Source organism: Cydia strobilella, chromosome Z (assembly GCF_947568885.1).
Source record: "Cydia strobilella chromosome Z, ilCydStro3.1, whole genome shotgun sequence".
Taxonomy (NCBI): domain Eukaryota; kingdom Metazoa; phylum Arthropoda; class Insecta; order Lepidoptera; family Tortricidae; genus Cydia; species Cydia strobilella.
In genome coordinates this window covers 3,481,403-3,502,042 of record NC_086068.1, presented here as the reverse complement: position 1 = coordinate 3,502,042, position 20,640 = coordinate 3,481,403, and the positions used below count along the sequence as shown (strand labels likewise).

At 37.2% G+C, this 20,640-nt stretch overlaps 1 protein-coding gene across 1 annotated transcript in view; it reads right to left on the bottom strand.

Moving 5' to 3' along the window:
• LOC134755060 (otoferlin-like) overlaps positions 1-20,640 on the bottom strand; it is a 68,506-nt gene that overhangs the window by 11,707 nt on the left and 36,159 nt on the right. The window contains exons 12-18 of the mRNA XM_063691538.1: positions 19,377-19,574; positions 18,456-18,605; positions 15,789-15,956; positions 13,495-13,687; positions 12,160-12,443; positions 1,933-2,067; positions 300-379 (exon numbers count right to left, since the gene is read on the bottom strand). Of these exons, the coding sequence (XP_063547608.1) occupies positions 300-379; positions 1,933-2,067; positions 12,160-12,443; positions 13,495-13,687; positions 15,789-15,956; positions 18,456-18,605; positions 19,377-19,574 (1,208 nt within the window). The remainder of the gene's footprint in view (positions 1-299; positions 380-1,932; positions 2,068-12,159; positions 12,444-13,494; positions 13,688-15,788; positions 15,957-18,455; positions 18,606-19,376; positions 19,575-20,640) is intronic.

Below are 20,640 nucleotides of genomic sequence, written 5' to 3'. Positions count from 1 at the left end.
AGTTACTCTATGGTACGAGTATATAGGTAATACATACTACTATACGACCAAAGGTCCGAAATGAGATATGCCTCCGACACGAGTCTGCTTTATTTTCTGCGTCTCCGTCATGTTGCTCCAGTGATATCTAGGGCGTTCAACGTCTGTCTGATGGGCGGCCCAGGTATGCCGGTTAAAGTTTATACAGGTTTCCTATTTAAAATTTTATTAATTTTCGAACGCTGAACGAAATTATAGTTTCGTGATTTTTGCGGATTTGGTGAGCAGGGTGCATAATATGTATATATTTTATGACGTACCCTCGTTGTAGGTCGACGCCGCTACTGCTGACTGCCAACGTGTCCGCTGGAGACGGCCACTGGTATATCGCTATACTGGCCTAAACAAACGCATAATATTTAATAGATGTATTCAAAACCTATAATACAGAATAAATAATAGTAATAGGTACAGAAGATTCACTCTCTAACAAAACGCATCTATTACGACAGATATGACCGCTAGGTGGCGCAAGCGCGAGCAGGAGTCCGTTCCGTAGCGGTGCGCGGCAACTACTATGGCTAGACACCAAAATTGGTGTGGGCCGCATGTACTTGTAGCGACTCGACGAAATCGCGGAGTGAGCCACGCCTGCCTATAATGTAAAAAAATACCGGCCACGAGAATGTAGATATTTGCCAGTCCTCCGTCTGAATAAGAAAACTTAAAGCTTTTTGTAGATACTAACGGGCCAATTCGAACAATGATCTAGATATCAACTAGATACGAAACAGAAACGATAACGAGATATTTAAAAAAGTATAACGTATCTATTAGATCTCGTATTGTTCTCGTATCTAGTAATTATCACGTTGTTCAATTTGACCGGTTAGTATCAAATAAAATCATTCATAAGCTAGTAGTAGTAGTAGTCACGATTCTAATTAATACAACATTTAAGCTTAATTTTCATTAGCTGTTTGGGGTTGACGATTTCGCATGGCACCGACTTCAAACATATCAGTTGCTAGCGCATATAAAAGAGATAATATTTTATTATATTCCAAAACAGTTTTTGTATTTAGTTTCACCTGTCCCATTGTCTGTCTGTGTGTCTGTATGTAATCCAATATTACAAGGCAACGACCCACTTCTCGGTTTCCAATGAAGCTAAAAATTTTGCATACAAAATGTAAGTTGAATGACAATGCAATATTATGGTCCCATCGAGCTGATCTGATGATGGAGACAGGAGGTAGCCATAGGAACTGTGATAAAACAAAGCAAACTAATTGTGTTTTGGGTCGTTAAATGATTACAGTTAGACCAAGATAAGACTGCAGAGATTTTGATAGCACACGCAGTGCCAGTGTTATTTATACGTCATAATTTCATAGAAGTTTGACGTTTAAAATGACACCTGCACTGCGTGAGCTGTCAAAATATCTGCAGACTTTTTTTAGTTTGACTTTTAGTTACCTGTGAAAAGAAAAAGTACAGTCAGCGATAAAAGCTTGGACCAAAAAGATTTTTTTTCGCCTAAAACTTATTTTACGCTGCGCTCAAAAACCGGCATCGCTGATCGTAGGCGAGAAAACCGCTAGGCTCAAATGGGACTGGCGCCGGTCACGTCTGCCGCATGCATCCGGAGAGGTGAGCTAGCTTAGCAACCAAGTGGATGCCGGTAGAGGGGCGTGGACGGGGCAGGCCCAAACGGAGATGGCGGGATGACCTGGACAGCTTCCTGAACAACTGGCCGGAGGAAACACCAAATCGGGAGTCGTGGAAATCAAGGGGAGAGGCCTTTGCCCAGCAGTGGGACACTTAAAGGCTTAAAAAAAAACTTATTTTACCTTTAATTCAAATTCAAATATAATTTATTTCGGAAACATAATGTCCATAGTTGCTAGTAACAAAAGTTTACTTAGAGCTAGTATTAATAGGTACATTTACCTTTAAGTAGCCACACCGGAGCTTTTCGTCCTTATCAGGTATTCCTGTCTTGGTGCTGTTGTAGATTTTGATGGTGCCGCACCAGTCTCTGAACCTGGCGAAGTCGGGCTGCTGCTCTAACTCTGAGTCATATATCTTGATACATGCAAAGGGAATTATTGGATTATTAAATTTTGTAGTCACAGTACATTTACTGCCATCTATCGACACTCGATTAAAACTAAAAATATCAAAAAATGTATATTACATGGATAAATGATTTTTTGATTTGTATTTATTATTTTTATATGATTTTGACCCTTCTTTCACTGATATGTGTTAAAATTGTTAAATAACAAACGAAACCGTCGACGCCATCTAGCCGAGAACAGGCCAAATCTTGGTATTGGTGGTAGCGCCCTCTGTGCGAGAATCAAATTTTCTTAATTTCCGAGGCACGTTTTTTCCTTAGACTGCATTCATCTTATACGGAGTTACATAGGACTTTGATACATGCAAACATTAGGATCGTTCTTAAAATTTAGTTTCTAAATGTTAAAAATCTACAGGGCCCGAAAAACGTAGATAATTTTTTTAATAATTTAATAATTAAGTACCCGCGTTGCCATACTAATTGCATAGAAAAATGGCTACTTATGTTAGGGAACCGACCAGCCAGAGACAATATTTTTAAGATAAGGTGCTTTTGTGCTAATGTAAGGATTGGATTTTAACATCGAAAGTGAATTATGAAAATTTGCGATTATTAGCGATATCTGCACTTCATACTTTGACAACAAACCCACACACACACACACACACACACACACACACACACACACACACACACACACACACACACACATACACACACACACACACACACACACACACACACACACACACACACACACATACACACACATACACACACACATACACACAACTTACACACAACTTACACACAACTTACACACAACTTACACACAACTTACCTACACTACTGCAACGCTTACCCAGGCATCTTGCTTCCTATGCTACAGTAGAAGTAGCTTCTAGTTTAATAGCTATTTGCAATTATCAAAATTACATACCAAGTTACTCCTATACACTTTAATCATAATGCACAAATCTACTTTAATAACTCAAGTTACACTACCAAAGAGACTAGAGTACTAAACATTCCCCGTTTTCCAAGTCAGTTTCTTCCGTTTCGTTTCATTTTACGGAAAACTACTTAGTCAACTTTATTAAAAGTTCATCAAAGCACCTTGCGCTTGAAACTTCACGTATCTAATATATAAATATTATAGACCGGCGCGATTCGGGAAATGAATTTGAAATTAACTCGATATGAAATTGTTAAGATATGTGACGTTCCACGGCAAAAGGTACCTTATGGCCGCTGGCGCTTACGTCGCGTAGCGCCGCAAATTATTGCGGCGGCATCGTCTAACATTTAACACGCTCAAATACGTTAAAAATGATCAAACGTTTTTATACCCTACATTTTGCATACAAGTTTCATTTAGCATCACTATTTTGGGAGCAGATAAGCCCTTGCTAGCTCTTAATCTAAATTGACTTCACTTTTTATGTATAAATTTGAGATATTTGTACCTCTTTTGCAACAGATAGGTTTCGGTTTTTATGTAAGAACGATGTATGTTACTAGTTACTTTTTTTTCTCATTTCAATCTCGTGTCTTTCGGCTTTCTTGTCTTTCCGTTGATTAACGTCTGCACCATTTTAAAAATACGAAACTAATCGATTCTTGATATATTAATACTTTCACTAATTTCTTTATCCCAATGAGGATATAATAAGATAGAGCGGTACTGTCATAGTAAATTTTGTAACCACTTTAAATTCACTGCCATCTATCGACATACTTTAAGACTAAAAATTAAGATTTATAAAAATACGTTAAAATGTATTTAAATATGGATAAATTATTTTTTTATTTGCATTAATTATTTTTATATGATTTTGATCCATGTTCTTTCACTGATATGCGTTAAAATTATAAATAACAAACGAAACCGTCAACGCCCTCTATACGAGACTAGGCCAAAACTAGTGGCGCCCTCTGATCGAGAATCAAATTTTCGTGATTTTCGAGGCACGTTTTTTCCTTAGACTGTATCCATCTATTACGGAGTTATATCTATCTTTGGTAAGAACGCTGTATGTGTTCCTAGTTACTTTTTTTTTCTCATTTCAATCTCGTGTTTTTCTGCTTTCTTGTCTTTCCATTGATTAACGTCTCCTCAACAGTTTAAAAATACGAACACTAATCGATTCTTGATATATTAATATTTTCACTAATATTCACTAATTTCTTTATCCTAATCGAATTTTCCAAGGCTATTGGTGCAAAGTGATTTCGCTCCGACATTGCTTAATTGGGTCGGCTGCATCAAGGGAAGCCAGTGCTGGTTTAACTTGGCAGACATTCTGACGTTGTCTATGAGGCACTATTGAAACGTACACAAAGCTCGTTATTACGAAAACTAATTATCAAATTGACAACTATTGTGCTATAATATGTTCCGCATGCTATAACGATTTTAATTTAAGCAAATAAAATTAAAAAACCAAGTGCGAGTCGGACTCGCGCACTAAGAGTTCCGTACCATTACACAAAAAAACTGCATAATATCACGTTTGTTGTATGGGAGCCCCACTTAAATATGTTTATGAAATGAAATAAAACTATGAAAACGGATTATATCGCGTATATTGAATCACATTGTACATAGCGTTGTCTAAGTATAATATTGGGAACGAGATCATAAATTATGGAACATAAAAAAACATATTTTTTTAAACAATTAACTAATAATAATATACATTGTTGATTTTGAACTGCTCTAAATTGAAAAGTACTGACTGGATTATTCTAAATTTTATACGAAATGTATACCTAAAAAAAATAAACCCGATAAAATAAAAGAAAAGTACATCAAGTTGAATAGCAATATAATTTTCTGTTACAGAGTAGACTACTAAAATACTACTTTTTTACTGAAAACATTATACCATGTCGGGTATGAAAGGAAAGGTATTTTTCAGTAGATTACAAATATATCTACACACTATACTATAATTTTCAATACTTAGTCAAACAAATTTTTGGAACGCCAAATATTTTTCTTGAAAACGCCCAAGAAGTGGAAATGTTATATAAATTTGTAAATTGTAATCTACTCATAAAGCGCTTTCATTTAATACCTCACATGGTATGTTTTCAGTGAAAAAAATCTATTTTAGTAGTTTGCTATAACAGAAAATTATACTGTTATTGAAATTGATGTACACTTCTCTAATTCTTTAATATTTCTGATTATTATTTTTAACATTATATAGAGGATATTCGCAGTCACTTAGTATGTATTTTGGAATAATCCATTCATTTCTACGGGACGCAACAGACAGGGCGTTAAGCGTCGCTACCTTCTGGTCCCGCTTAATATGAAATGTATACGAAACCATCGACACGAGAAGAAGAAGAAGTTGTTTTCTATCTAGAACAGTTCAAAATCTTTCCTTCTAATTCCTTCCAAGTAGTGAAAATGTTAGAGTACGAGTATGTAATAAATTTGAAATCTACTCACAAATCCCTTTCATTTGGTACCCCACACGGTATATTTAAAATAAAAAAGTAAAAAACGTTGTACTGCCGACTTTATGACGTCACAGTAACTACCCCCACCATTTTCCCGCTTGTTATCTCATATATTTGTGTTCAGGACATCATACTAAATGCATTGATACTAAACATACCCATATCGGCAACAATCATTTGATGGAAATGTCGCTTTTCTTTCATTCGGAATACGGATGTTTTTGTCATCAAATGAGTGTTGCAGACACGAGGTTGAGTAAGTATAGCGGCGATATCCGACATGAGCGAAAATCGATTACTAGAAGACTTCTAATCTAGACAAAATACCGACTCATTATTATTACTTGTACTTGCTTGTACTAGCACACATCATTCCAATTAGTACCTGCAGCTATCGACCTGAAAAGACGGGCTCTCAACAGTCTTAACTCTCAACCTAATGCGGCTTACAACTACGCACTAGAAGTGCAATTTTACCTTGTAATTTCCACGAACAAAACTATATGGCGGATTATATTATTACTCTCAGCACGATCGAAAACGAACCTTAAAACGTACAGCTTAAATATAAAATTGGATGTTCAAGTTGGGAAAATGAATCGATAATGCACTAATGAGCTTATAGTAAAATAAAATGATTCGGTAAAATATAAAGAGGATTAGGTACATAATTGATGTACTGGTTATTAACAGGTACTTGATGATTCAATAATGATTGATATTTTATAGTGCAACAAGAGGGGTGAGAGAAATATTAGAAGAGGGTGTTGATTCGCGACAGCCGCAGGCTTGATTTTGTAATATTCTCACCCCCGGAGTTACACACACTGTCATATTGCATTGCAAAATTTGCATACAAAACTTCTACTAACTCTCTTTGTTAAGCATCAGGGGGCCGATTTATTAATGTCGAGCGCTCGATTTCGTGATTTTCCCTTCAATATATTTTTACTACTAGGTATTAAAATTCTACTAATAGAATTTTAATACCTTAATAATTGTTTTCAACAAATGGTCAATACCACTAGATTCCCAATATAGACAGAGAGAATCAAACTATCTTTGTCTTACACAAGTACTACCCAAAAGAAAAGGATGAGTATAGTTTATTTGTTCTTTAAATTTGGTTACCAACTATACCTATTGCTCGTATTTGAAAATATTCGCCGTTTACCACACTTACTTATGAAATCGAGCGCTCGAAATTCAAAAACGACCCCCAGACATATAGTTTCGTGTAATTTAAGCATACCATTTTATGGCTCCTCTACACGATGGGCCATCATTGATCATACTACTGGCCCACTAAGATGGGCCAGCGTGTAGCGTGTGTGTGTGGGCCAGGGTAGTTGTGTCGGATGGCTTATTGCGGCGGGATGGCGGTAGGATGACCACGGTATCGGTTTTTCATCCGCACATCAAAGGTAGCCAGCGATGGTGCGTGCGTACACATCTACACGTGACCATTCCATAGTGCTTGCTCTTAACCATCGCATGGCCATCTCGCTGGGCCATCGTGTAGAGAGAGCGTAACCACGATTCAGTATTCAGTATTCAGTCATTTATTGCCTTCATAGGTACATAATAAGATGTTACATAATAATTTTGATCAGCTATGAACCCTGCAGGGCACTGCAACTTAATACTCACTAATTAACTACATTCTTATCTACGTAACTTACTAACTAAGTAATTAGTAAAAGATTTTATGGTACTAGCGAGATGCACTGCGTGTGAGTTGACGCAGCTGCTAGCGTAGGCCGCGTTACCCGCGTAAAACTCATGGTGAGGCTACTATCACGAGCTATATAGAATAACTCACCGTTATCCGGTTGGAAGGCAACTCTCTGTCGCCAGACGATTTTTCCTGGAATAAATAAGGTCGAGTATTCACATTCACTGTAACCTTTCATATGCACAAAGAGGATATAATAGGATAGAGCGGTACTGTCATAGTAAATTTTGTAACCAGAGTAAATTCACTGCCATCTATCGACACACTTTAAAACAAAAAATGAAGATTTATAAAAATACGATAAAATGTATTTAAATATGGATAAATGATTTTTTTTATTTGCATTAATTATTTTTATGTATTTGACTTATGTTATGTCACTGATATGCGTTAAAATTGTAAAATAACAAACGAAATCATCAACGCCCTCTATACGAGAGTAGGGCAAAGGTAATGGCGCCATCTGTTCGAGAATCAAATTTTCGTGATTTTCGAGGCACGTTTTTTCCTTAGACTGTATCCATCTATTACGGAGTTATATCTATCTTTGATATACATATGGCCAACAATCGTTAGTTCAAAAGTTCAGTGTTCAAACCTCGGTTGTGAGCAGAAAAAATCGTTATCTAAAAAAAAAACGGACAAGTGCGAGTCCGACTCGCCCACCGAGGGTTTCGTACTTTTTAGTATTTGTTATTATAGCGGCAACAGAAATACATCTGTGAAAATTTCAACTGTCTAGCTATCACGGTTCATGGGATACAGACTGGTGACAGACGGACAGACGTCCCGTTTTTACCCTTTGGGTACGGAACCCTAAAAATGCAAGCAGATGATTAAAAAGTCGGTCAGGATCCTTATCATAGCATCACAGGCAAGAGATTAATTTGTGGTAATAGTTTACGAATAAATAATTTGAAATCATCCTGTGTGGTTTGACGTCATCGTCATCGATAATAAAAGCATAGAGTAACTTATACTAGAGCGGTACTGTCATAGTAAATTTTGTAACCCCAGTAAATTCACTGCCATCTGTCGACACACTTTAAAACTAAAAATAAATATTTATAAAAATACGATAAAATGTATTTAAATATGGATAAATGATTTTTTTTATTTGCATTAATTATTTTTATGATTTTGACCCATGTTCTTTCACTGATATGCGTTAAAATTATAAATAACAAACGAAACCGTCAACGCCTTCTATACGAGTGTAGGCCAAAACTAGTGGCGCCCTCTGATCGAGAATCAAATTTTCGTGATTTTCGAGGCACGTTTTTTCCTTAGATTGTATCCATCTATTACGGAGTTATATCTATCTTTGATAAAAGTAAGATAATACTTATTCTGTGTAAAAGTTCTGAAAAGGGAATATTACGCGAAACTCTGCGTAGGGGGCGCCCCTACCACAATCTGAGGGTCTATCGCTAAATAAGAAAATCGAAATTTCGTTATCTAAAATCTCTGTCACTCTTACATATTCGAGCGATAAAGAGGCAGATAGCCGGATTCGAGTTTCCCGGTAGGTCCTCTGTAAACAAACCGCCTTTGTTATTTTTTTATTATCTCTGAAAACTTGTCAAAAACCTGTTAAAGGTACTGTATATGTATAAGTTACTCTATGGTTTAATAAAAAGGCTAGTGCTGCACTCTGGTCGCAGAACATTGTAGTAATATCCCCTATTGAGAGATTACATCCCCTATTGAAGAGAAGGTCGCGAGCTATTTTCACTCGAGGATATTATTAGGCTTTACGGCGTAGCCAAAGTGATGATCGCTTGCGCTTCGTCATCGAATCCCTTTGTGTCTCTCTATCACTCATGCATATTAGTGTGAGTGACAGTTGCGTTTCGTTCGCCACATGGAGACTGTATAAAGGAGCCAAATCTCTATGTATGAAAAGTGTCCATAAAAAAACAGTAATTAGGCGGCGCCACCATACACCGAAATACTACCAAAAACAACCTACGTAATTTGGTCGGGTTATTTGTTGCCTTATATGGTTCATGTTATACTCATGTCCCAGAGCCTAACTAGCGCCACCGGAGTGATTAGGAACTATTATTTAAAGCTTAACGCGGTCACTTTTACAACAATTCTGCCATAAGAGATTGCGATCCTTTCCATACCATCCATAGTTCACCACATAGCGTTAGAGATTTGCATCTTGACTAGACACCCTGCCGGCCTAGCCAAGGTGACAATCGCTATCGCTTCGACAACGAAACGCTTTGTGTCTCTATAGTCTATCACTCCTTCATATTAGTGCGACAGTGACAGTTGCGTTTCGATCGCTACGGAGCGTAAGCGATTGGCATGTTGGCTACGCGACCCGATCCGTTTGATCTATCTATGTTATTGTGGGAGACGGAACTTTACATCGAACGCTGCCGTTTTCAAACAAACAAGCAAATCCTTTTCAATGGAGATTTAAACTTTGTGAGCGGATTATAGATATTTTAGAAACTGCAACACACATATTTGTAGTCGGTACACGCTGGATTAGTTCAAAAATCTTATTAAAGCCTGACCAGGAATATATGATTGGAACAAAAATTTTCATACTAATCTGAACTGTCACCACATACATGAGAATAACAGCGCCCTCTTGACAATGATCATATATTTCTGGTCGGAATTTACGTGACGAATGATGGTCTCATGACAGTTTTCTCTGGTCTCGGGTCTAAAATAAAAAACCGGCCAAGTGCGAGTCGCTTTCGCCTACCGAGGGTTCCGTACTTTTTAGTATTTGTTGTCATAGTGGCAACAGAAATACATCATCTGTGAAAATTTAACTATCTAGCTAGCTATCACGGTTCATGGGATACAGCCTCGTGACAGACAGACGGACAGGGGAGTCTTAGTAATAGGGTCCCGTTTTTACCCTTTGGGTAGGGAACCCTAAAAATAATTGCAGAAATTTGTTTAGGTATAGTTAACGCTATCACTGCTGAGCTCGTTCACTTACGTACTAACAAAGGCATTCTGTTAAACAAAAGCCATTATTTCTTTTGTGTGAGCGCGTGCTGGCCTTTGTGCCTGAGGCTCACACACAATGGCCACGCGCTCAGGCACAAAGGCCACGCGCTCGCACAAAAGAAATAATGGCTTTTGTTTAACAGAATGCCATTGTTAGTACAGGTAAGTGAACGAGCTCAGTAGAGATAGCGTTAACTATATATAGCACGAATTATCTCAAATGATTCTTTCGCCCAAACCCTAAGCTGTTAAGAGGCCGTAGTCGATTTTGGAGCAAACATTTTAAATTGATAGATTTAGTCGTTGAAATTATACACGTTTTGTTACGTAATATCTAAATAACAAGTATTGGTTTCTATTAGCACGTCTTCTCATGTTGCCTTTTAATAATGAGGTCGCAAGCGTGCGTCACCGGTAATATATGAAAAGAAGGGGCAGTTTTTAAAAATTCATCAAAAATTTATGGTGGTAAATTATACATATTGATGTATAAGAATAGTTTCAACAAATGTTGTAGATTGTTTAAGTATCAAACTTACGTTGAAATTAAGTCGATTTACAGAGAAATTGTCACTTGTTTTGAAGTAATTTCTGGAGAAAATTGATTTCGTCTAACTTTAATTTACACTACTTCAAAGTCATAATAATAAAAATGCAGTCTGATAAACGTCAAGTACAGGATATGAGTAATACAAAATTACCATGTTTAGCCGTCCAAACTTTACGAAATTTACAAATAAGAGCGACAAAATCAGTGCTTTACGCGCGTTTACCTAAACGTCCATCAGAAAAGCAAACATTACTAATTTTGTGAGTCTGTTTTCAACAAATTGATCTGATCAAAGGTAAGATAAGAAGATGCGCTAATAGAAACCAGTACTTGTTATTGCAATTAGGTAACAAAAGGTGTACAATTTCACCGACTAAATCTATAAATTTGACATTTTTGCGACTAAAATCGACACCGGCCTCTTAAACAAAAGGCATTGTTTCTTTTATGCGCCGCGGTGGCTACCTCATTTCTCATCGGTGAAAATGATCATGCCCGTTTAAAAGCAATTTTAGCGTTCTACTTTTATGGTTCAAATTCAGATAACAGCATTCGGAGTTAACACGTTTGGGTAATGTAGCGTAGCCAATGTAGGACGACAGGTAAAACTATTCGGAGTAGAGGCAGCATTATATTTGGTGTTTGAATACAATTTGAAGTGCAGTCGTGATTAAAAGAGCTGGCGGGTTTGTAATTTAAGACCCTTTTTTTGGTAAGTTTTATTTTATTTAGGGTACGAAAGTATTTTTTGGTGGTCATTATATTTGTACCCTAATTAAAGATATATGCTCTTTGAAGTTTAAGTTAATCGAGAATCGTAAAAAATCGTTTCATATGTGCTCTTTCACAACCCTATAATCGCTTAATGACATGTGTCAGCGTACCACTTGAGTTTGAAAAATACATAGTATATGACATTTATTTCTTTCAATGTTTAATTGAATAATACAAACTCGAATTGTGATAAGATTTAACATAAAAGAAATGTCCAGATAAGATTTCCGTTTTCAAAATTTGCTTAAAAAAACCCAATTAAAAATCAGGGCGATGGCTGGACACTTAGTCCTCATTTTCCTCTCTGGATACTAACATTATTGAAAAATTTGTTGTACATCAACCATAGTTATGGCCCTACGTTTGAATTTTTTCGATTTTTTTAATTATTATAAGAGATAGAAGCATTTAAATTTTTTCATGAAATCTGTTTTACGCTCCTAATTTTTACAATAATCAAAAAAAGTCAAACGTAGGGGCATAGCTATGGTTAATATACATCCAATTATGTAAAAATATTTTCTATAATGTCAATATCCAGAAAGGAAAATTGAGACTACGTTTGTATGGAGAAACGGCCGTCCTTTTTCCTCTTAAAGATAAATTGATGAAGGTGCTTACATTTAACGAAGTATAATATCTCGTCCACCAATCATCTTCCGTCTCTTTCACGACGTTGTCTCTTTCCTTAGAGTAAATAGGTAGCAACATTAACTCTTCCTCGCAAGCCTTCTTGAAAAACATTTTCCTCATTTTCTCCCATTTTACTTTTGGATTTTTCTCTTCTTCAATTTTGTAGGTTTTAGGTTTTTCGAAAACGGGATACGTCAAGCTTCTTTTAACAAATGTCTTGCGATTTACTGTAGACGTAAAAGGTACAATTTAAATGCAGTTTTTTATACTTACACTACCGCTCATAAATATTTAGGCACTCGTAATTTTTTCCATACAATTGTATACAAAATCGACTTTCAGAATTATACCGCTAAGTCTCAGTCGGGTAACAGTTTTTTGTGCAGTTTACTTTTTTAATTTAACAGACATATCGAGCTTCAAAATGATGTGCAGAATATTCGTGTACATTGCCTATTTTCCAAATAGCAAGCGTAAAAAAAAATTCATAAATCGTTTTCCAGTACAAAATCGTTTTATTTTGTATGAACTAGTACATAAGGGTTTTTTTGATTGGAGCGGGCGTTGCAGATCCGCGAAATCGACTCCACACTCGCGTTCGCGGCTTCGCGCCGCGATCCGCGCACGAGTGTGGTGGGGGCTTAAAACTTCTACCCGCTCTAATTTCTTACCTAGTACCAAACATAGATTAATGTTACCTATTTCAAAATGTCGTTTTAAAATGAGAGCGTAACAATTGTGTAGCGATGACTAGGTTCGTTTGACCAAAGATAGATATAACTCCGTAATAGATGGATACAGTCTAAGGAAAAAACGTGCCTCGAAAATCACGAAAATTTGATTCTCGATCAGATGGCGCCACTAGTTTTGGCCTACACTCGTATAGAGGGCGTTGACTGTTTCGTTTGTTATTTATAATTTTAACGCATACCAGTGAAAGAACATGGGTCAAAATCATATAAAAATAATTAATGTAAATAAAAAAATCATTTATCCATATTTAAATACATTTTATCGTATTTTTATAAATATTTATTTTTAGTTTTAAAGTGTGTCGACAGATGGCAGTGAATTTACTGGGGTTACAAAATTTACTATGACAGTACCGCTCTAGTATAAGTTACTTTATGGTTTGACCCTTAACATTAATATCAGGGCCATTCTCAAAAAAATTGTCTTGAGTCTAATCCCCGCGACCCATACAAAATGTATGAAAAGAGTCGTAGCAATTAGACGCAACGGCAGACATATTCTCAGAGAATGGCCCACCACAATCACCTTGCATGAAGAGATTGTTCACCACAGGCTTCAGAAACAGTTTTTCATCCCTCTCACTCTTAGGCAGCCAGGTGAGAAGGTATTTCCCAGGTTTCTTCACGTTCGAACCAACGAACAGGGTCCGTCCGAAGGTGGTTGTGTCATACAATTTGATTGACAACTGTGATCCGTTGTTCAGGTTACCTTCGAACGTCTGAAAGAAAATAACATGTTATAACAGCTCTAAAGAAATAAAACCGGCCAAGTGCGAGTCGGACTCGTGCACCGAGGGTTCCGTACTTTTTAGTGTGTTGTTATAGCGGCAACAGAAATACAACATCTGTGAAAATTTCAACTGTCTAGCTATCACGGTTCATGAGATACTGCCTGGTGACAGACAGACAGACGGACAGCGGAGTCTTAGTAATAGGGTCCCGTTTTTACCCTTTGGGTACGGAACCCTAAAAAACAACGGGTTGCACTCCGGGAGTGCCGGCAGAAGTGAAAGCTTGAATATTGTACTTTACCACATTAAATAATAGTACTTTTATAATGATAATTAAAGCAATTCGTGCAAAATTATTCCCTGACCATTCCAAAATATCAATCACTTCAACAATATTCATTTATTGCGCTATCGTACACAAAAATAACAATTTATATTACATTAAAATGTAAAAATGTTCAATCTGTCGGTCACGTGACCTGTCGCGAAATTTGTCGCGTAACATTTTTTCCCCATCACAAAAAGTGCACTGCGCCGCTAAAGAAGTTTTCACTTCAAAAATGCTAGTATCCTCTTCCCGTTTCGGCATCTTTTCCGGTAATTCCGGTATCTTCCATTTACTGGTAGGCTTTTCTTAGTTTGCAATCCATGTCAATATTTTATAAAAAACGTGTAAAAATGCGTATTTATGTTGAAGTCTCTAGATCACTGCCATCATGTAGGTAGGTATATAATATTACATTCCTTGCGTCCGGCGTGGTAAAAGTCGAACTCAATGTGCGCGGGTCTAAAATTGCATAATAGAAGCGAATATAGATGTAACTCCGTAATATCCTCTTTGATAGAAGGGAAGAACACGTGCTGATGGCCGCGCCTGGACTTTGTAGATAGAGACAATAGGCCGGCCGACAAAGGGTCCTACTCCTAGCATTCTTAGTATTGTGTTTCACTGCGTCGATATTTTGAGCAAATAGTGCCTATTATTTGCCAGATATGATAATAAGTAAATTGCGTTGTAGTTTTTACAAGATTTTTTAAAGTGAAACTTGTATTCTATCGCCTCAAATTCTTTAGGTCCGTCTTTAGCTTGTCGCATTACGCAATCACAGCCCCAGCAAAATTCCACCTTATGTATATGCCTATTAACTAACGAATTATTACCAGTACTGAAATGAACATAAATATATATATATTTTTCTAATTTATATTTAGACCCTACAAAAGGATCAGCAGTGCAGAATTCAGTGTTATACAAGTGAGGGATCCGTGATAACACGGCGTTAGATCCATAGTTACTGGAGTGGAATAGAGCATGAAACAGAGTTGTGTGCCGGTTTCGACGTATTGGAATTGGAACTCGAAACGATATTACAGAATAAGTATAGTATGCGGTCTATCTACTGAGCTCGTTCACTTACCTGTACTGACAATGGCATTCTGTTAAACGAAAGCCATTATTTCTTTTGTGCCTGATCGCGTGGCTATTGTGTGGGAGCCTCAGGCACAAAGGCCACGCGCTCAGGCACAAAAGACTTAATGGCTTTTGTTTAACATAATGCCATTGTTAGTACGTAAGGACGTAAGTGAACGAGCTCAGTAGAGATAGCGTTAACTATAATAGTATTATCATATAGAATGGCCACGCACCGCCCCGCCCCGACTCGAATTACCTCGCCCCGCGACAGCAGATTGACGGCCGTTTGCCGACCGCTCAGTATTATTTTTAAGCAACTTACACTATGACGCATGACGCGTGTACAGACGTGCCGTTCACACATAGAAACGCAAGTGATTTTTGATCTATAGAGTGTCCGCCGTGTGACGATACGCCAGATAATAGTTCAAGGGAGTCTAAACGATTTCTAATTATATCAAAAAGTAGACTTCAGAATCATATTAACATATGTTTCTTTGAAATCATTATTTCCATGATTCTGTGTTGCTGTCATTATGCTTATTACGCGCGTGCAATAGAAACAGAGGGTCTACCGCGAACCACGTTCGACGTGTTGCCTCCCTGTCACACTTACGTACGAATTCACAAGTGCGTCAGAGTCAACACGTTAGGTACTAACGGTTTATTACCTACCTGTGAAATCCTTGCATTGGGAAAGTTGCAATTGGATTTGCATTGGGTAATTATTGCCGACTTTATGGTGATGTCCTCCAGTTCCAGGGTCACCAGGGGCTTGTTTATAATGCTCACTTCTCGAAGACCCCAAAAGTATACATCGATTCTAAAAAAAAGTGTAAAATAATAAGTTTTTGGCAAAATATTCACTTTTGGTACAAGCTTTTATCACTGACTGTACTTTTCTTTCCACAAGCAACTAATACTCATCGAGACAATTCTAAAACCCCAAACACAATTAGGTATCGTTGTTTTATCACAGAGTTCCTATGACCACCTCCTGTCTCCATCATCAGATCAGCTCGATGGTACCATAATATTGCATTGTCACCCGACTTACATATGCAAATTTTCAGCTTCATCGGAAACCGGGAATTGAACAAATTTAACTTGCAAGATTTGACCCGTACAAACATAGTTACATATTACATACATACTTACATAGGTACATTGCAAGTTAATAAAAAGCTTGTAAAAACAAGTAGGTCTAGTAGTAGGTAAGTCCTTTTCCAAAACTCACCTAAATAATTTGAACGAGTTTTGTTTAACAGTTTACTTATGTAATTTTTGTAAAACTTGAGAATGTTAGTCACACGAATATTTTTATATTAGAGAGAGTAGAAGTTACAAAACTATATCGGCACGACTTTGAAAAAAAAAACTCGTATCTTGTTCTGGCAATCAAAAGAAAGTGTGGTATCTATGTATAGGATGCATACAGAGTCTTTCAATTTTGAGTAGCCATGTGAGATAGGTTTTTTTAAGTAGTGCATTGCCGATATGTTGTTTTTTTTTAAAATTATAAACTGATCGGCGATTGGCCCTAGTCACACGTGATGGAAAGTGAAGACAGGGCCTAAGATGGAGCTCACCGGTTCAGTAACAGCCTATTCACTCTTGTTTTAAAGAGACCGAGGTCATATTGATCAGGGAATACAGATGGCGGTAGCGCATTCCATTCCTTAGCCGTCCATACCAAAAAGGAGGAGGCAAAAGTTTGGGCATTTTCTATGAAAAGGGACCTTATTGTCGATGGCGTTTACGCCGTACAGCGTCGCGCGGCATTGTATTTAATATCGACGCATCGTTTATAATGGCGTCAGCGCCATCAAAAAAAGGTCCCTTTTTATAGAAAATCTTATTATGTACTTAATAATGAACCTCCAGGTCTGTTTCTTAAGTATGTTAAGTACATTTGTACTTCAAATCTATTTGTATATGGGACTGTTTGTGTTTTAAATAAACTAAAAAAAAAAATTGCCAAGTTTCATGTAATTAACATCAATTGTATGGGAGCGGCATTTTGGTGACGGGTACGTGTCTTAAGATACAACTTTTACCTGACAAAGTGACATAAAAAGTAATAATAACTTGTAACTCATATTAGCAGGCAATATATTCAGTGGAAGCGGTTCCGGCACGTCAGAGGTCAACACGGTTCGAACGACTAGATCACTGGACCTCTGGAGCAGCTCTTGAGTTCTGTTGATCCATGCCTTGTTTAGCACATTTTCGTTGTTCTATAAGATAAAATTAGGTTACGATAAATAGTACTTACATCGATAGTAGACGACAGAGCTGATAAGTAGATCTTCGGGAAATTTTAGAAAAGTGTCGGGAAGTACCGATTTTTGTATATCGATTTATTGATAAAATTATACAGTAAGTGGCTTAAGGGTCCCCGGCAAGCTCGGTCCTCCGTACAAACGTAGTTCCGCTCTCATTTTAAAACGACTAGCTAGATTGCTCTGAAACTTTGTACTTAATAGGATAAAGTATATCTATGTCTGTAATTAGTTTATGTAGTTTTAGATACCATAGTTTTTTTAAATACAACGAATTTAAGTTTTTCATACAAAACTTGTTTTTGCTCTATTTCGTTTGTTTTATAAACTGGAACTATATAAACTAATTTCAGACCTAGATATACCTCATGTCATTGTATGTACAAAGTTTCATTACAATCCAACACGTAGTTTTAAAATGAGAGCGGAACTTCGTTTGTATGAGAAGGTGCAATTCGAGCTTCGGGGTGTACTGTCTTAAAATAGGTAATAAGTTTAAATGTTTATGCTATGTGATAGAAAGTGCTAACTGTACAATTTAACTAATAAAATTGACTTAATTTCCCGTTATTTGTAACTGTAACCCAACTGCAAAAACATATTAATAAATATAGGTATCGGCAGGAGAGTTGAGGTGAATGAGTAAGTACACACTACACACACAGCAGTACAGCTACATAGTCTAATCGCAAAAACAGTATTAAATGAATGAATGAGTGAATGTGACTTAAGCGCACAATATCAAGCTAAAAAACTTGAAGAAACTTTTTGGTACATCTTGCAGTTGGCCGTTCAACTTGCTATTGATACGAAAAAAAGAATACTAATTTCAAAAACTTCCCGTCATCACCTAAATGACTTTGTTGTTGTATGCGTGACTTCAACTCTAGTGCCCATACCAAGCCTAAGGCCATAGTCAAGGGCATAAATATACATACATTCCCAAAGTTTCAAAAATATGTGTACGCTCTTACATCTTAGATAATTTTTGAGCCATTTGTCTGGATCGATATTTTTGCCTTCGACTGTACCTATACTCTATGTTTATCTATTTACTTACTTGCATAAGTTGCGCGGACATCTGTATTTTGCCCACGTCTTCAGCCCCCAGATGAAGATCGAGCCAGTCCAGCGCAGGCGGTGACTCCAAGTCTTGGGCTACCAGATACTCGGGCGTCAATGTCACGCGACCGATCAGATCGATTTTATCCTGCGGAACACATGTAAAGTCTCCGATTGCAAGTATAATACGATCCCCTGAGGGAAAATGATTCCCCATCGTTTCTGACTTCTGAGCAACTACTGGTGCCATCTATATAAATATACATAAACGTCTGTCCCGTGACCCCGCCAGTTGCCTCTTTGTGTCAATGGCGGTACGAGCACGCAGCGTGTTTTTATTAGGAAATAATTAAAAAATATTATGTCTAATCCATGTTAAGCCTATTTTCCGAATTCCATTACTTTTGTTACGATATATTCAAATTGTGTCATGGCCGTACTTCTATTAGCCTTAAATACTGATTTTGCAAAATTACCTTGTCTTGTTTGGTTTCCTTGCATTCGAGCTGAAAAGTAGTGTTTCACTCGGGTGAAAGGCACCATTTTCGTCTCGGACTATTGGCACACTCACTGCGTTCGAGCGCCAAACTACCTCGACAGCAATGGGGGCCTTTCAACCCTTGGTAAACATTGTAAACAATCTACTATTTCTAGTGGGATTTACATTACGAAATTAGGTTTAAGATTCTTTATTCTCACTAAGAATTTGACAATTCACTTACATGAGAACTTAAAAACTACACAAATACATTTACCACCTGAGCACCTCACTCTAAACCCAAAGCGGTATTTTGGCATAATTGTTACATAAATCGCTGCCCCAATATGACAGGGTTCTGTGTTTCACTTTTATCGAACTGAAATTTGAACTTTATCATAGTGGCATTAAGTCGAATTTCAACTATCTTGAAAATGTAACATAGAACCCTGTAATATGGGGCAGCGAAATGAAGCTATAGATAAGGGGTTCGGGTATTACCTTTTGCGTGGCGTCCCAGTGATACACCTCGACTAGTATCTCCGGTGGACAAGTCTCCAGGCGTTGGGGGGACACGTTAGCGCTACACGATATACGGAGCACCTCACTCCAAACCGGGGTGGCGGTATTTTGACATACCTGTTATACAAATTAAGCTATGGGAAAAAAAATCATTTAGTAAAAAGCTGAGAGTAGAGTACCGATTTCAAAATTTTGTATTGCTTTTTTTCTTTAGTGCCATTAACAAAAAAACCGGCCAAGTGCGACTCGAGTCAGACGCGCGCACGAAGGTTCTGTACCATTACGCAAAAAATGGCAAAAAAATCACGTTTGTTGTATGGGAGCCCCACTTAAATATTTATATTATTCTGTTTTTAGTATTTGCTGTTATAGCCGCAACAGAAATACCTATACATCACATGTGAAAATTTCAACTGTCTAGCTATCACGGTTCATGAGATACAGCCTGGTGACAGACAGACAGACGGACAGCGGAGTCTTAGTAATAGGGTCCCGTTTTTACCCTTTGGGTACGGAACCCTAAAAAACAACGGGTTGCACTCCGGGAGTGCCGGCAGAAGTTAAAGCTTGAATATTGTACTTTACCACATTAAATAATAGTACTTTTATAATGATAATTAAAGCAATTCGTGCAAAATTATTCCCTAACCATTCCAAAATATCAATCACTTCAACAATATTCAGTTATAGCGCTATCGTACACAAATATAACAATTTATATTACATTAAAATGTGAGTCGAGTCCGGATTTAAAAATTTTGTATTGCTTTAGTGCCATTAACAAAAAAAAATGTCATCTGTTTACTGAGATTTATTTATTACAGCGTACGTACAACACTCCAAATTTAGATGGCGGTATTTTGACATACGTATACAAATCAACAGTGGTCAGATTTGTGATGGAACTTCTATACTATTAACAACTATTTCAGTATACCTCGGACCTCAGTGGACCTGCATATCACTAATAGTATAAAACAAAATCGCTTTCCGCTGTATGTATCTCTGTCCTTATGTATGCTTAGATCTTTAAAACTAGGCAACGGATTTTAATGCGGTTTTTTAATAGATTCAAGAGGAAGTTGTTTTTTTTTTTAATTATAAACTGATCGGCGATTGGCCCTAGTCACACGTGATGGAAAGTGAAGACAGGGCCTAATGGAACTCACCGGTTCAGTGACAG